The sequence below is a fragment of the Macaca fascicularis genome, chromosome X (genome assembly GCF_037993035.2).
Source record: "Macaca fascicularis isolate 582-1 chromosome X, T2T-MFA8v1.1".
NCBI classification, from domain to species: domain Eukaryota; kingdom Metazoa; phylum Chordata; class Mammalia; order Primates; family Cercopithecidae; genus Macaca; species Macaca fascicularis.
The window spans coordinates 143,864,821-143,883,669 of NC_088395.1; the positions used below are offsets into that span (position 1 = coordinate 143,864,821).

General features: G+C 37.9%; 1 protein-coding gene across 1 annotated transcript; it reads left to right on the top strand.

Moving 5' to 3' along the window:
- The first annotated feature begins 1,634 nt into the window (after window positions 1-1,634).
- On the top strand, window positions 1,635-3,028 carry LOC102119603 (zinc finger FYVE domain-containing protein 9-like). Its single transcript, XM_015443830.4, has one exon. The coding sequence runs from the start codon at window positions 2,162-2,164 to the stop codon at window positions 3,026-3,028; it is 867 nt and encodes a 288-aa protein (XP_015299316.3). The 5' UTR covers window positions 1,635-2,161.
- The last annotated feature ends 15,821 nt before the right edge of the window (window positions 3,029-18,849 follow it).

Below are 18,849 nucleotides of genomic sequence, written 5' to 3' on the forward strand. Positions count from 1 at the left end.
GAAGAAAAGATGGAAGTTAGCAGATGTTGCTTCATGAAGTTTAAGGAAAGAAGCCATGTCCATAACATAAAAGTACAAAGTAAGCAACAAATGCTGATGTAGAAGCTGGAGCAAGTTATCCAGAAGATCTATCTAAGAAAACTGAGGAAGGTGACTACACTAAACAACAGATTTTCAATATAGATGGAACAGCCTTATATAGAAAGATGTCATCTAAGTCTTTCATAACTAGACAGTAGAAGTCAATGCCTCGTTTCAAAGCTTCAAAGGACAGGCTGACTCTTTTGTTAGAAACTAATGCAGCTGGTGACTTTAAGTTGAAGCCAATGCTCATTTACCATTTCAAAAATTCTGGAGCCCTTAAGAATCACATTAAATCAACTCTACCTGTACTGTATAAATGGAACAATAAAGCATGGATGACAGCACATTTGTTTACAGCATGGTTTCCTGATTATTTTAAGTCCACTGTTAAGACCTATGGCTCAGAAAAAACAAGATTCCTTTCAAAATATTGTTGTTGTTCATTGACAATACACCCAAGAGCTCTGGTAGAGATGTACAAGAAGATGAATATTGTTTTACTGCCTGCTAACACAACATCCATTCTGTAGCCCATGGATCAAGGGGATATTTTGACTTTCAAGTCTTAAGAAATATATTTTATAAGGCTATATGTAGCTAGTATAGAGTGTGATTCCTGTGATGAATCTGGGTAAAGTAAAAGAAAAACCTCTGGTTTTCCTTATTCACCATTCTAGATACCATTAAGTAAATTTGTGATTCATGGGAGGAAGTTAAAATATTACATTAACTGGAGTTTTGAAGTAGCTGATTCTAATCACTATGGTTGACTGAGAGGGTGAAGAAGTCAGTGGACGAAGTAACTTGAGATGTGGTGGAAATAGCAAAAGAGATGTTGCTGATGCAGCCAAATTAACAATGAATGGAACTTCCTCTGCAGGAACCCTAGCTGTGTCACATGACCCAGTCAAGCCAGTAACTACCAGTCCTCTACCAGCAGAGATGGATATTCCTCTATTCTCAGGTCAGAAGTCCTGCTGGAAGTGCAGTGAGCCTTATTCCTGAAGATGGCCTTGTTCCTATTCTCATCTCCACTGGTGTAAAAGGAGACTATACTGTGGAAGAGAAACCATCACATTTATTTCAGTAATGCAGCAGTTGGAGGATGGTGGCCCTGACCCACCTGTATTTGTTTTAAATGCACATTTGTTGTCAATGCTTAAAATTGTAAATTATATGAACAGGAAGTGCTGGTGTTTTACAACCAAGGGAATGCATGCAGTGGGTCAGTCTGAGATAGTCATTCTTCTACAGTGTCTATCGGATGGAAAGTGTTTGCTAAAGGATGTCTTTAATCACTTTGTGTGACTTTATCAGGATGCTCTGGCAGGGAATATGGTGGGCAACTTGGGACACTCCTTCTTTAGTCAATGTTTCCTTGGCAGTAAAAAACATGGTGGATTCTTTTGTCTTCATTTTTTTTTTTTTTTTTTTTTTGAGATGGAGTCTTGCTCTGTCACCCAGGCTGGAGTGTAGTGGTGTGATCTCGGCTCACTGCAAGGTCCGCCTCCCGGGTTCATGCCATTCTCCTGCCTCAACCTCCCGAGTAGCTGGGACTACAGGTGCCTGCCACCATGCCCGGCTAATTTTTTTTTTTTTTTTTGTATTTTTAGTAGAGACAGGGTTTCACTGTGTTAGCCAGGATGGTCTCGATCTCCTTACCTCGTGATCCGCCCGCCTCAGCCTCCCAAAGTGCTGGGATTACAGTCTTGAGCCACCGCACCCGGACATATGGTGGATTCTTATATGTGACATCTACCTACCAGTCATTGCAAGACCTAGTACTCCCAACCCCACCTTACTTCTTTGGGATTCTTATCCAGAAATGGCAAACTCCTAGGGCTAAAGTGTTTCCTATCCATCTGATGTTGAGACTTGGAGCTGAATATCTATTTTATCCATGCCCACTATTCAGTGTCAGATCTCAGAAGCCATTATTTGGAGAGATGGGGCATATCATCATGAATCTTCTTGCAGAGTTCAGAAATTATCAGTATACCTTGTCAGTTCAAGGTTGGTGGTTGATATGGAAGTTTAGAAAACCGGCATAAAAATTCCCAGCAACAGATAAAATGAGATGATGAAAGCCATGAACAAGTCCAGTGAGCATGTCCTGGCAGGAGGTGCCTGCTTCAATGAAAAGGCAGATTCTTATCTTGTGTATGTGCAGAATGATGATGGAAATGATCAGACCCAGGCTATCAGTATTCACAATCAGCCCAGAAAAGTGACTGGTGCCAGTTTCTTTGTGTTCAGTGGCACTCTGAAATCCTCTTCTGGATACCTTGCCAAGTCCAGTATTATGGAAGATGGCGTTATGGTCCAGATCACTGCAGAGAACATGGATTCCTTGAGGCAGGCACTGCGAGAGATGAAGGACTTCAGCATCACCTGTGGGAAGGCGGACGCAGAGGATCCCCAGGAACACATCCACATCCAATGGGTGGATGATGACAAGAACGTTAGCAAGGGTGTCGTAAGTCCTATAGATGGGAAGTCCATGGAGACTATAACACATGTGAAGATATTCCATGGATCAGAATGTAAAGCAAATGGTAAAGTCATCAGATGGACAGAGGTGTTTTTCCTAGAAAATGATGACCAGCACAATTGCCTCAGTGATCCTGCAGATCACAGTAGATTGACTGAGCATGTTACCAAGGCTTTTTGCCTTGCTCTCTGTCCTCACCTGAAGCTTCTGAAGGAAGATGGAATGACCAAACTGGGACTACGTGTGACACTTGATTCAGATCAGGTCGGCTATCAAGCAGGGAGAAATGGCCAGCACCTTCCCTCGCAGTACATGAATGATCTGGACAGCGCCTTGGTGCCAGTGATCCATGGAGGGGCCTGCCAGCTCAGTGAGGGCTCTGTCGTCATGGAACTCATTGTTATTTTTAAAAGTTGCCACAGCCATCTCAACCATCAGCAACTAGCATCCTGATCAGTCAGCTGCAGTCAACATTGAGGCAACACCCTCCACCAGCAAAAAGATTATAACTCCCTGGAAGATACTGGTTTTTCTTTGCCTGGCTTATTTCACTTAGCATAATATACTTCAATTTCATCCATGTTATCACAAATGACAGGATTTCCTTATTTTGTAAGGCTTTGTGTGTGTGTGTGTGTGTGTGTGTGTGTGTGTGTGTATAAAATCTCACATTTTCTCAATCTATTCATCTGTTGACAGACATTGAGGTTAATTCCATACCTTGGCTATTGTAGATAATGCTGAAATAAGTCTAAAAGTGCAGATATCCCATCAACATACTGGTTTCATTTCCTTTAGATATATGCCAAGTAGTGGAATTGCTGAATCATATTGTAGTTCTATTTTTAATTTTTTGAGAAGCCTTCATACTATTTTCCATAATGGCTCTACTAATTTACATTCCCATCAAAGTGTTCAAGGGTTCCCTTTTCTCTATATTCTCACCAATACTTATCTTTTATATTTTTAATAGAAGCCATTCTAACAGGTGTGAAGTGATATATCACTGTGGTTTTAATTTACATTTTCCTGATGATTAGTTATGTTGAGTTTTTTATTTTTTTCATATACCTGTTGGCCATTTTTATATCTTCTTTTGAGAAATGTCTATTTGGGTCCTTCGCCCTACTTCCAATTTGGTTGTTTTCTTGCTATTGAATTCTTTAAGTTTCCTATAAATTTTGGATATAAACCCCTTATCAGATATATGGTTTGCAAATTTTTCTCCCAGTTTGTAGATTGCCACTTTACTCTTTTGATTGTTTCCTTTCTGCACAGAAGCTTTTTAGTTTGACGCAATCCCATTTGTCTATTTTTGCTTTTGTTGTCTATGCTTTTTGGGTAATATAAAAAAAATGCTAAAACCAGCATCAAGAAGCTTTTTCTCTGTTTTCTACAAGTAGTTTTATGGGTTCAGACCTTAACCTTTATGTCTTTAATTCATTTTGACTTGGTTTTTGTATGTGATGAGATATAAGGGTCCAATTTCATTCTTCTGCATGTGGATATCCAGCTTTCCCAGCACCACTTATTGAAGAGACTGTCTCTACCCCATTGTGTGTTCTTGGCACCTTTGTTGAAGATCAACTGACTGTAAATGTGAGGATTGATTTCTGAGCTATCTATTCTACTCCTTTGGTCTATTTGCCTGTTTTTATGCCAGTACTATGCTATTTTGATTATAATAGCTTTTTGGTATATTTTGGAATCAGGTAGTGTGACGCCTCTAGCTTTGCTCTTTTTGTTTGCAATTGCTTTGGGTATTCGGGGTTTTTTTTGTTTGTGTGGTTTTTTTTTTTTTTTTTTTTTTTTTTTTTTTTTTTTTTGAGACGGAGTCTCACGCTGTTGCCCAGGCTGGAGTGCAGTGGCGCGATCTCGGCTCACTGCAAGCTCCGCCTCCCGGGTTCCCGCCATTCTCCTGCCTCAGCCTCCTGAGTAGCTGGGACTACAGGCGCCCGCCACCGCGCCCGGCTAATATTTTGTATTTTTAGTAGAGACGGGGTTTCACTGTGGTCTCGATCTCCTGACCTTGTGATCCGCCCGCCTCGGCCTCCCAAAGTGCTGGGATTACAGGCTTGAGCCACCGCGCCCGGCCTTTTGTGTGGTTTTATATGAATTTTAGGATTTTTTTTTCCTATTTCTTTGAAAAATATTATTTGAATTTTGCTGGAGATTGCATTGAATATGTAGGTTGCTTTGGGCACCAGGGACACTTTAACAGTATTAATTCTTCTGAATCACATATGTGGAATATTTGTCTTTTCTTCTATTTCTTTCATCAGTATTTTTATAGTTTTCAGTAGACAGAAATTTTACCTTGTTTCTTAAATGTATTTCTAAGTTTTTTAATGCTTTTGTAAATGGGGTTATTTTCTTATTTTTCAGGTATTTGTTGTTAATGTATGGAAACACTACTGATTTTTGTATGTTGATTTTGTATCCAGCAATTTTACCAAATTTTTAAATTTGTTCTAATCGTCTTTAAGTGTTCTGTATATAAGAGTGTATTATCTGCAAACCAAGAGAACTAAAGTTTTTGCTTTGCAATTTGGATGCCTTTTTCTTTTTTCTTTTCTTTTTTTTTTTTTTTGCCTAATTGTTCTGGTGAGGACTTCCTATATTATATTGAATAGAATTAAGAGTGTGCATCCTTGTCTTGTTCCTGATCTTAGAGGAAAAGCTTTCAGCTTTTCTTTCTTCCTTCCTGCCTTTCTTTCTTTTTCTTTCTTTCTTTCTTTCTTTCTTTCTTTCTTTCTTTCTTTCTTTCTTTCTTTCTTTCTTTCTTTCTTTCTTTCTTTCTTTCTTTCTTTCTTTCTTTCTTTCTTTCTTCTTCTTCTTTCTCTTCTTCTTCCCCTCCTCCTCCTCCTTCTCCTCCTCCTTCTTCTTTTCTCTTCTCCCTCCCTCCCTCCCTCCCTTCCTTCCTTCCTTTCTTTCCTTCTTTCTTTTTTTGATGGAGTGTTGCTCTTGTTGCCAAGGCTGGAGTGCAATGGCATGGTCTTGGCTCACTGGAACCTCTGTCTCCTGAGTTCAAGTGATTCTCTTGCCTAGCCTTTCAAGTAGCTGGGATTACAGGCATGTACCATCATGCCCGGCTAATTTTGTATTTTTAGTAGAGATGGGGTTTCACCATGTTTGCCAGGCTGGTCTCAAACTCCTGACCTCAGGTGATCCACCCGCCTTGGCCTCCAAAAGTGCTGGAATTACAGGCGTGAGCCACTGCGCCCGGCCGCTTTCAGCTTTTCATGGTTAAGTATGATGTTAGCTGTGAAGACTAAAATCTGTAAGATATCATTGAAGTCTCTTAATAGCATTCTGCATTAATTAATTAATTACACACCTAAATGTAAAGTTTCAACTTTGACAAGTGGTACAACAAAATACCGTCACACGTGGACCATATATGTGGTGGTGGTTTCATAAGATGATAATGAAGCTGAAAAATTCCTGTAGTCTAGTGATAGCTTAGTTGTCATATTGTTATAGCACAATGCATTACATTTTTTTACGTTTAGAAATGTTTAGATACACAAATACCATTGTGTTACAACTGCCTACAGTATTCAGTGCAGTAACATGATGTACCGGTTCGTAGCCTAGGAGTCACACCATATACCATATAGGTTTGCCTGAGGACACTCTGTGATATTCACACAATGACAAAAATTGCCTAATGATGCATTTTTCAGAAGGTACTCCTGTCCTTAAGCGATGCATGACTGTGTATTATGAGAGTCTGAAAGTCTATAACAGATCAGTTTGACCCAGCCACAGGTCTTCTGCATGTGCTGTTTCTTTACCAGTAAAGAATGTGTTTATTTTGTTCACTACTGGATCCTCAGTTAAAACATTTATTTTTATTTATTTATTTTTTTTAGCTAGATCAAGACTCTAGATTCTAGTTTGCCTCTAAGTTTAATGCATTGTGAAGAACAAGGAAATTAACACTGGTTAGTTATAATATATTATGCAAAAGTAAACTGCTAAAAGTTAAGAGAGTCCATGTCTAACCATTGAGTCACAGGCATCTTGTAAAAGAATAAGTACTACAACCTAAGTCACAATAACAAAAGTTTGTCAAGGAAAAAATCAATTCCATATTTCATCCACATCTTAGGCACTTGGAGTCAAATGTTAAAAATAAACACGCATACCAGACTTCCAATCAAAGTATTTGGATTGGCTCTTGTTTAAGACTTGTATGGGAGGCATTCCTTTATTCTGGGACTCACTGAACCTTTCATGGTCAAACATATCTAGTAAATACACTCTACACTTTGCTTTCTAACAGTCTGACACATTTTATGATGTCTCAGATGGTCAGTTTAAGTTGCTTTTTGTAACTGCCGCTATTTACATGCACAAAAATAAAAATACAGGCCAGCCATATTTTGCCTATTATGTAACGTAGACATATTTTTGCTCTTTACGTTAAAGAGTATATATACACACACATATACATATATACACATACATATATACACACACATACACACACACCTATAAATGTATCTGAAGATATATATATATGTATATGTGTGTCTCTATATATACATATATATATCTCTCTCTGAAGACCTGTGATATGGAATGCAAGAGAGAATATGTATTAACTGAGTATAACCACAACATCTTAAAAAAGGAATATTTCCTCAGAAAACTCTGAAATCATAAAGGAAAGGATAACAACAACAACATTTACTTACTTAAGAAAATCTTTGTACAGTTTAAGCTTTCAGAAACTTGTATGCTTTTGGCTAGGCTCAGGATCATGTTTGGGAGGTTATTTTTGTTTTGTTTTCTTGGAACTTACTGGCTTTTCCTGGTTAGATCTTCTGGATATAGTTCTCAGACACTTCACAGAGAACTAGATGAACAGCCATGTTGAATATATAAGATATGAGGGAACAGATTTATCAGAACAGAGTTTCACAACAAGACAAAATATTTAAGGATCATAATACTTTACTTCATAGGTTAGTTGAACTTTTCTTTTATACATACAATTCCTAATGAGAAAATATTGTAAAATATCCTGGTGAAGAAAAAATTTTGTAAGTCAATAATTTTTTAGCAGAAAAATGGATTCCATTGCGACTCATTTTAATTTTAGTGTTTTCGACAGAATGAGGCAAGAAAGAGTAGAAAATGAACTTTTCCCTGACAATTTAAAAATAGTTGATCATGAAACTGAATTGTAATTCATTTGAAATAACTGAATATAAAACTGGATTTTAAAATTCCCGAATAACAAACATGTAACATGAAAAATCTTTAAATTTCAAGTTAGAGTACATCTGGAAACTCAACATGTAGAAGACAAATGCCTTTTTTTTTTGTCCAGAAGTTATTTACTACCTTTTGTTTTAAAGAGCAGGAGAAGTCTCTAGAGACCTTTTCATTAGCCAATCAGGAAATTTGGACTTGAAGAGTTTAATAACAAGTCATAGATCACAAAACTAGTTATTGGCAGACTTTGAATTTGAACTCATGTCTCTTCACTATCATTTTGCCTCCTTGAGACAAGATTCTATCATGGGTAAGGATAATGTGTACACAAAGACATATATTCTTAAAACACATATTCTCTATTTCTTTTATGATTTTAAAAGTAATCATTATAAAAATATTCAAACAACAGCCAGTGCAGAAAGCAGAGTGAATTTTGGCCTTCCATTCCAGTCAAAGGATAAGCATTTCACATACGTAAAAAGGAAGACAAGTCAGCTTAGTGTAGCTTAGAGCTTAAAGCTGAGAAAAGTCTAATTTTTTGAACTTATTCTTCCTTCCCATACCATAGGAAAGCATTCATTCAAAGTCTGTCATTACTGCAGGCCCAAATTTAGAAAGTTATGACTGTGATATTGCTACTCTTGAAGGAAGATATCTCACAGAGCAGTTTTGCAAAATGTTGTGAAATTGAGTGCTATGGAAACAGGACAGCACCCGATTCCCCTTTGGAACACATGAGGTAATCATTTGAATTATACCTTTGCAAAGGCATGTTAGAATGCATTTTTTTTAGATCGCTGTTTGAAACGGTGATTAACATGACCCTTTTGGGGAGATTGGATCTGCTTGTCAGCTGCGTGGAAACACAACAGGCTGTAAAAGAGGGTTTATTATCAACTAATATAACTGAAAAGGCATGGTACATGCAAAAAGAGGAAGATAGATTTTGTTCTCTCTTGGTGTGTCTCAGATATTTATTAATCGAGATGGTATTTGCAGTGGCAAATCCCATTTCCCCTTTCACATTCCCTCTGGCTGGCATATGATGATAGCATTAGAGCTGATGCCACTTGGCTGATCATGCATTGCTGATCACCATTCAAGGCAACCAGAAGAGACAAAAGAAAAAGCCTTATCAGTCCCCAGAGTACTAATGTGAGGAGAAAATTGCTCATTTGAAACGTTTTAAAATTTCATTTCATTTCTAAACAGTAACAAACTGTATTACTCTCTTTTATTTTTATATGTTGTCAGATGGGATGCAGGCCATTATTTATGAACCACTTGCAAAGCTGCTCCTCCCATCTCTCCACCTCCCCTCCCACTGCTAGCTTCCAGTTCCCATCCTAAGTACCACACTATCTTATTTAGTATTCTTCCCTTTGTTCTACTCTATGCTTCTAGTTTAAATATGATAGAATTATGTGAGATTAATCACATTTGTAACATCAGGTGCCACAAAAAAAGAGAAAAGAAACAAAAATCCTATTTATAAATAGCTTTTGCATTCTGTGGGTTCCTCATGGTTTTACTAAACACTTTATTGCTTCATGTTTAGAATTCACTTGACTTCATTTAGAATTCATTGCTTTATATAATAAGGTGCTATATAAAAGATGCAATTAGACATTTTTCCCATTACTAGTTTCACTGTTTAAAGAGAGATAAAACACGTGGAAGGATGTGAGTCAGGACAGACTCTGGACCCACTTCCTCATTGATTGGAGTTTCTGATTAAGAATCATAAAAGTGGCTGGCACGGTGGCTCATGCCTGTAATCCCAGCACTTTGGGAGGCCGAGGCGGGCAGATCACAAGGTCAGGAGATCGAGACCATCCTGGCTAACACGGTGAAACCCCATCTCTACTAAAAATACAAAGTATTAGCTGGGAGTGGTGGCGGGCTCCTGTAGTCCCAGCTACTTGGGAGGCTGAGGCAGGAGAATGGCGTGAACCCGGGAGGCGGAGCCTGCAGTGAGCCGAGACTGCATCACTGCACTCTAGACTGGGTGACAGAGCGAGACTCCGTTTCAAACAACAAAAAAAAACGAAATCATAAAAGTACTACGTCTTAAGAAAGTCCTGGAAAGGTCTCTAATTGCTGTGAGGGCTCAATAAGTTCATGAGAAAATGAGAAAATCTCTAGTGTACAGTTTCAGCTTGGGTACTTTGCTTATTTTTATGCAATAATTACATCATAGACTCATTTTAACTATTATTGAATTAAGTCAAGATAAGAAGGAAATCTAAATATGAAACTGGGACTCAGAAAATACCACCTGTTCTTCTAGGCAATGGAGCAGAGCAGTAAACAAAATGGACAACAATCTCTTTGCTCTCACAGAGTTAGCATTCTTGTGAAAAAATACTAATTGGATGGACTTTATCATATACATATAAGCAGGAGGCTGATGTTATTATATCTGCTTTTGCAATGAGAAAACATGCGAGGTCAGTTTGTGCATAGTCCTCTAAAGACATTTAGTCCATCACTATCACGAGGACTCGACAGCTAACGTAAATGATTTGGAATAAGCGTTTTTATGAGACCCATACATCATGTAACATAATTCAGTTGCAAAAGATGTGGGAGGCGTCAGTCAATGACAAGTGGTATACATTTATGCCAGTTTTATTTTCTCCTATAGGTTTGGTCCAAGTGACTGCTCATGAACATACGGGATCTGGCTAAAGAATTGTTATTTTCTGTATACGTTCAGTATCAAAGTACACAATTTGAAGTTTTTTTCTAAATCTTTTTACTTCTGCCTTACACAGTCCTGAAGAAAGAATGGTGTCTTTCTTGGATGTCTATCCACCTGACGAGACATGGTGCAATGGAAAGAATACAGTCTTAATACAAGGCTGGGCGCGGTGGCTTATCCCCGTAATCCTAGCACTCTGGGAAGCTTAGGAGGGTGGATCACCAGAGGTCAGGAGTTCGAGACCAGCCTGGCCAATGTGGTGAAATCCCATCTCTATTAAAAATACAAAATTAGCCAGGCGTGGTGGCTCGCACCTGTAATCCCAACTACTTGGGAGGCTGAGGTGGGAGAATCACTTGAACCCAAGAGGCACAGGTTTCAGTGAGCCGAGATCCTGCCACTGCACTCCAGCCTGGGTGACAGAGTGAGACTCCATTAAAAAAAAATCAAAAGATGAAAGTTACAGCCCTGGTGTTTTTCACAAACTATCTAAGTAAACTTGGACTATTTCTCCTATCTGGACCTCAATTTCTGCACCTATACAATGAAGGGCTTGGTAGATTGTCCTTAATAGCCGTTTCCACTAATATATTTCATGATTCTATGACTTGATGAGTAAGGGTCATATAGAAGATCCTTCCTTGATCACAAATATAAAGTTTAATTTCTCACTTCAAATCATATTTTTTTTCTTGGAATTGATTTAACCACTTTCTTCAAAGCCAAAAAGACATATAGGCAATTTAGAAGAGCTATTTCATTTGATTGTCAAAATTTCAAGTAAAATAAAACAATTTTAAAAAATAACAAATCGATAGTATTTTATTTTATTTTATTATGTTCCAGAGTACATGCATAGGACGTGCAGGTTTATTACATAGGTAAACGTGTACCATGGTGGTTTGCTGCACCTATCAACCCATCACCTGGGTATTAAGCCCTGCATGCATTAGCTCTTTGTCCTGATGTGATGCTCTCCCTCCCTCCACCCCTCTGAGAGGCACCAGTGTGTTGTTCCCCTCCCTGTGTCCGTGTGTTCTCAATGTTCAGCTCCCATTTATGAATGAGAACATGCAGTGTTTGAGACCGGCCTGGCCAACATGACAAAACCGCATCTCTACTAAAAATACAAAAAATTTGCTGTGCGTGAGTGGTGCATGCCTGTAGTCCCAGCTACTCAGGAGGCTGAGGCAGGAGAATCGCTTGAACCTGGGGGGCAGAGGTTGCAGTGAGCCAAGATCACACCATTGCACCCCATCCTGGGTGCACGACTCTGTCTCAAAAACAAACAAACAAACAAACAAACAAAAAACAAGAGAGAAAGAAAAGAAACTATCATCAGAGCAAACAGTCAACCTATAGCATGGGAGAAAATTTTTACAATCTACCCATCTGACAAAGGTCTAATATCCAGAATCTATAAGCAACTTAAACTCGTCTGACAAAGGTCTAATATCCAGAATCTTCAAGGAACTTAAAGAAATTTACAAGAAAAAAACAAACAATCCCATCAAAAAGTGGGCAAAGGACATGAACAGACAGTTCTCAAAAGAAGACATTTATGTGGCCAACAAACATATGAAAAAGGCTCAATATCACTTATTAGAGAAATGCAAATCAAAACAACGATAAGATACCATCTCACGTCAGTCAGAATGGCGATTATTAAAAAGTCAAATAAAGAATTTCATGTATAAGGTGGGAGTTCATTTCTAAACACTCTTCCACTCTTACATATGTTTGCAAACTTTACCATAGAAGACTTTTTTTGAATTTAGTGGAAAGGAGTCAATGATGCAGTGTATCGAAAATGGTTATCTATTTGCTTTCACATCAAACTATTTTGGGAAGATTAATAATGAATAATAATCACCTGTTCATGGCACTTTGACCTCATTCACAGTATATCACTTATTGAGTGACGTCAATGTCTGCAGCAATGTGCTAAACTCCTCACAAACCTCAAGTCACTTATAGCACTGAGATTTAGATATTATTGTGCCTATATTTGCAAATGAGTAAACTGAGAAACAAATAAGTAAGTTGATAAAGGTGACATATACAGTAAGTGGCAGAGCCTGGATTCAAGCCTAGGCCTCTCTGAGTGCAAATGTCTAGTGCTTTTATGTATATACTATACTACCTCATTTGATACCCACACCAATCATGTAAGATAGGTGAGGCATTATAAACCTCACTTTATTGATGAGAAAACAAAATCTAAGGGTTTATGTGACTGACTTACTTTGAAACACAATGCTAGTAAGTAGTGGAGCAGGGACTGGAGCCTGATGACCAATATCTAAACAAGTATAAGATTATATTAAGCAAAGGCCAGGCACAGTGGCTCACGCCTGTAATCCCAGCACTTTGGGAGGCCGAGGCAGGTGGATCACTAGGTCAGGAGTTCAAGACCAGCCTGGTCAAGATGGTGAAACCCAGTCTCTACTAAAAGCACAAAAAAAAAAAATTGCTGGGCATGGTGGCACGTGCCTGTAATCCCAGCTACTTTGGAGGCTGAGGCAGGAGAATCACTTGAACCTGGGCAGCAGAGGTTGTAGTGAGCTGAGATCGCGTCACTGCACTCCAGCCTAGGCGACAGTGTGAGCTTCCGTCTCAAAAAAAAAAAAAAAAATTATATTAAGCCAACATTTGCGAGACCAATTTAAGTATTCTGCCTATTCATGATATCAGTCATGTGACCATTTTAGGTTTTGGAGCAGTAGTTACGAAAAAATAGATTTAGGCTTAAACGTAATTGATAGAAGACATAAAAACAATGTGTGTTATAACCATTCTATCAACCAAGAAGTTTTCATGGAACATCTACTTTATGCACAGCATTCTCCCACAATCCATGTGAGCATAGAAAAATACATAACAGGCCAGGTGCAGTGGCTCACACCTATAATCCCAGCACTTTGGGAGGCTGAGGTGGGAGGATTGCTTGAGGCCAGGAGTTCAACTCCAGCCTGTGCAACAAAGAGAGACCCCCCCCATGCTCCAATAATAATAATAATAATAACAACAATAATAACTGGGTGTGGTGGTGCATGCCTGTAGTCCCAGCTACTGAGGTGGGAAGATCAACTGAGCTCAGGAATTCAAGGCTGCTGTGAGCCATTATTGCACCTCTGCACTCCAGCCTGGACAACGAAGTGACTCCTTCTCTCAAAAAAAAAAAAAAAAATGATATAACACAGTACCTATCTTCAAAGAGTTGGGAAGACAGAACTAAATGAAACCATTGCAGAAGAAATAAACACTAAGCAATAATGTGCGGGATGGAAACCAAAAAGAAATTAGAAGAAAGAATGTTCAATACAGGCTGGGTGCGGTGGCTCACACCTGTAATCCCAGCACTTTAGGAGCCTGAGGCGGGCAGATAACGAGGTCAGGAGTTTGAGACCAGCCTGACCAACATGGTGAAAACCCGTCTCTACTAAAAATACAAAAATTAGCCAGGTGTGGTGGCGCACACCTGTAATCCCAGCTACTCAGGAGGCTGAGGCAGGAGAATCACTTGAACCTGGGAGGCGGAGGTTGCAGTGAGCCAAAATTGTGCCACTGCACTCCAGCCTGGGTGACAGAGTGAGACTCGTCTATTTAAAAAAAAAACGTTCAATATGAGCTGGAGAGGACTGTATGAATGGAGACTTGAGTTTGGCTCTCAAGGCAAATAGGAATTTGTTAGATTGGCTAAGTTGCAGGAGCAAATTTAGAGGTAGGAATGAGCTAGATGTTGCTGGGGACAGTGACTAGGTGGAAAAAGGGTTTCATTTTAAGTGCCAACTCTAGTCATTTTTTGGTGTTGTCTGGGGCATCATATTGGGAAGTATTCGGAGACTCAGCAGGTAAGTGTCATATGAATGATTATTCATGTCTATTATGATTGTGGGAGGGAGGTAATAAGAACATGAGGTCAACCTTTTGCCATCCTGGCCCAGAACAAACTGGCTAGGGCAGAGAGTTTTCTTGGCAGTACAGCAGGAGGTAATGTTGAAAAGAAAGGTTGGGAGTAGATTGTGGATGGTCTAGGAATGCTGTGCTTATTAGCTACATGTGCCTATTTAAACACTTGAAATGTGGCTGCTGCAAATTGCGATGGGCTGGAAGTGTGAAATACACACCAGATTTCTAGGACTTTGTCTCCTCTACAAAAAATATAAAATATCTTATTAATAATTTTTATATTGATTATATGTGAAACTAGTAATATTTTGTCTATAGATTAGTTCATAAATTAAGGATTTTTAAATATAAACTATGGTTGTGTAAAATGTTAACATGTGGGAAAGATGGGTGAAGGGTGTATGAAAACTCTATGAACTACTTTTGTGACTTTTTTGTAAGTCAGCAATTATTTCAAAATAAAATGTTAAAAAATATTAACTCATCACTCCTAAAACTTTGCGATTACTCCATTTCTATCAGGGAGACCAAAATTCTCTCAGTCTTTCAGGTGAGAAACCATGAAACAGAGATTCTACTTTCTTCACCACCCTCTATATCCAGAAAATAACAAAGACCTGTTGGTATTTCCATCTAAATGTCTCTTGTATCTTTTGTCTCCAGCCCCATAGCCATGACCTTAGTCCGGAACCTCCCTCCTGGACTTTTGTAATGTGTTCTTCCTCCTGGCCACCTTCCAGGCCACAGCCAGACTAAATTCCCCAAAAAAACAATCTCACATTCCTACTCAAGGACCTACAACGGCTTCCGAGGATGAAGCACAAACTCCTTAGCTTGGATTTCTAGACCAGCTCTGTATATAGTTTAAAATTTTCTACCAGCCATATTTTAAATAGTAAAATGAAACAGATGAAACTAATGTTAACAATATATTTCACATTCTTTTTAAAATGCTATGTTTTCAAAATCTGGTGTGTATTTTGCGTTTAGAGCATATCTCAATTTGGACTATCCACATTTCAAATGTTCAATAGCCACACACAGCTAGTGACCACTGTTATTTTGGACAGTGTAGGTTTTTGGTCCAGAGTAAGAACCCACATTGCGTTTGGTTGTCATGTCTCCTTGGTCTCCAATCTGGAACAGATAAATTTACTTCTGAATTAACTGAGGTATTAAGTCTTGGTGCTTAGAGACAAGACCTTGAAGTGCAGGTAAAACTGGTCTAAAACTCTTGGGGTCAAGTGATCCTCCTGCCTCAGCCTCCAGAGTAACTGTGGTTACAAGTGCCAGGCCCAGCTAGCGATTGAATTTAACATTAATAAAATCAGACTTTTTTTCACTTGAAATAATGTTTTAAAACAGTTGAGAGAAATGAACAAATTTGTAGTTACAAATATTTTCTCCACTACTTCTCTGCCTTTTCTTGACACTTTCACCATTCCCTCCTTTCTTCTGTCTTCTGGGTCCCCTCCCTTCCTTTTGGCTTTAGGTTGACTATTGGACAATTTGTTCAAAATTTATTAAACATCTACTGTTGATTATCTTGTTTATTCTTTAGTTCTTTAGTAATGATCATAACAGTGAACAAAGTATCTTTTTTTTTTTGGACAGAGTCTCACTCTGTCTCCTAGGCTTGGCACAGTCTTGACTGACTACAACCTCTGCCTCCTGGGTTCAAGTGATTCTCCTGCCTCAGCCTCCCAAGTAGCTGGGACTACAAGAATGCACCACCACGCCCAGCTAAGTTTTGTATTTTTAGCAGAGATGAGGTTTCACCATGTTGCCCAGGCTGGTCTCGAACTCCTGAGCTCAGGTGACCCTCCCACCTCGGCCTCCCAAAGTGCTGGGATTACAGGAGTGAGCCACTGAACTCGGCCCAAAATATCTTAATTCGCTCATATTTTAGTTAAATGTTTACTAGGAAATTAAGTCAAGATATATGAATGTTTTGGTTTATGCAAACTCAATGAAAGATGTTGCTATCATTTGATTTGTATTTGTATTACAAAGATTTATAGAAAGTACTGTTGAGATTCTTAAATACTCATATTTATCTTGCCTGAATTATACATAACTGTAAGTGTGTTAAAATACCTCAAGCACTAGAATTAATTTAAATGTCAGATTCTAATTGACAGGAACGATTTAGTGAAATTTCTTTATACTACTTTTTTTCCCCCCCAGGGTAAGAAGGTTGACTTTATTCTGACCTTTATTTACCCTTGTTTCTTTAAAAAAAAAAAAGTTTAATGAGAAAGACTTGGTGTCAGTTAACAAAAAAATGACTTCAGATTTAAATTCTTTTACCAATGGAATAAATGAACAAAGTTTGCAATTGAAAAGGCAGTTTACACCTTTTGTTGTTTGGGTTCGTAGAAATCCTATTATGCTTCATGCATAGCTCTGAAGAATGTGCAAACAAGTATTAGATCAATGACATTTCTTTGTAGTTTCTTTTATCAACATATTTAAAACTGAATATTCAAACCTTCATTCATATTTTAGATGCCTGTCTCATCAGTACACTTTATACCTGAGTATATTTCATTGCTATAGAATATTTTTACTGCTAAGATCCTAAATGCATTGAAAGATCCTAAATAGTAGAAGGGCAACAGTGTTCTGCAAAGGTGTTTGCAATTAAGCAGCCACTCCACTCACTGGTGGCTTTGAAATTAGTATTTGAAATTATAGTCTGTTATCTACCATCAATGATGATAGCATTCAAAGGAATTCATAGAAAGATATTCCACAAAAGCAGTTTATTTTAGTTTGGGGAGTAAAAACACATGAAAAAGCTTTATCGAATGTGATCAGATCGTTTGAAAATAAAGCTGAGTTTCCAAAAATTTTCACAATCTAGAGGAAAGGTTTCTCCCAGACCTCTGCAATATATACCTACTTTCTGCCTAACTTCTCTTTCATTAGTCTTTTTGATTCTGAGGAAATGCCCTGCATATGTATTGACAGTTCATCCTTGACCATTTTAACCACAATCCTTCATAGTGTAGAAATCCTAGAATGCACTTTTACAAGTAGGTCTAAGACAACCAATTTGTTTAGAAGCTCGATCCCAAAATTTGTACAGATAAGGCATTTTAGACAAAATTATAGAATATTTTAAACTAAGCACTAGGTGACAATATACGTTAATTTTTTTTAAAGCTTCCTCTTTGAGTATAAACCATATACATTATCTATTAAATGAGACCAAAGTTGTGTAAACCTTAGGTTTTATTACAATCATTTGCATTTCAAATTGATGTTTTCCTTTGAAGTAGAAAACAAACTTCTGAGAAGTTTTCTAACAGACGTTTCTATTTTTCTCAACTCTAAAATTCCAGATTAATAAACTCTACTACTAATTGTAGTATATTTTATTGTGCAAAATGCAATATAAACACATGATGTAAAGTAATAAAAAGCATAAGGCAACTTTAAAATATTTTTAAGGTAGTGATCATTGGGTAAGATCAGGTGCTTTAAAGTCACATTAGAAAGCTTTCTCAGGAGTAAATACGCAAATAAAATATTAAGTTAGTTGATGAATAAGCTGAATTGAAAAAAGCTAAGATAAAATATATAAAATATATGTTTAAGTATTGCCCATAGGGTTGAGTTAGAATGATTATACACATTCAATGTGAAACGATAAAATTATATTGCAACATAATTACATTTAACTATTGGTAGTTTTTTAACTCTGGGAAAGAAATTGCATTCCCAGCTGTTTCTCAACTCCTGTAATTTAAATAAGTAAACCTTTTGTTCTTAAAACTTACTTAGTTCCTTCTAATTCTGTTGATGGACATCCATTTCTACTGCCTTATTTTATGTTAATATCTAACAAAAGAATGCTGTTAGCCTCCTGCCAGTAAAAGCCCACCTCCTTTGTTGGAAGGGCAGAGAGGAGGGGGATTCTTTTTTAGCCTTTTACTTTACAGAAGACTTTAAACTTCCTCTCTCCACATCTAGTCAGGAAGAGCATTTCTACTTGAGCTAAAAATTCCTAGGAAAAGGCTATAGCCCCCAAGTGTGGAAGGTGGTTCTTAGCTGTCAATTCCCTTTTGTTATTCGCTCAAATGGAATTATGAAATGTTCGTGGCTTTGTAGGGCAGAACACATTTCTCCCGAGCAAATGCAAATGCATTAGGTGTGCCCAGGTAATTTGAAGTGCTCATGCTGGCAGCTTTTCTGCATGAGTAAAGCTGTTTAATTAATGCATTTTCCCCTTCCTTCTGATTAGTTGATTCTGATTTTCTTTGAATAAATTAAACTCTCTGTAATATGCTTCCTATAGCTTCTTGGGCTACCCAAGCCCTGATACCTCCCACCAGGAGGGCAGATGCAAAGAAATGAAATTATTCCTCTGCATATTTCTCACAGAGATTTTTCTCCTGTACAAAAGACTGATTTTCCTTGTAAT

Excerpts from the sequence above, each read along its gene's own strand:
- LOC102119603 (XM_015443830.4), top strand. The coding sequence starts at position 2,162 with ATGATGAAAGCCATGAACAAGTCCAGTGAGCATGTCCTGGCAGGAGGT.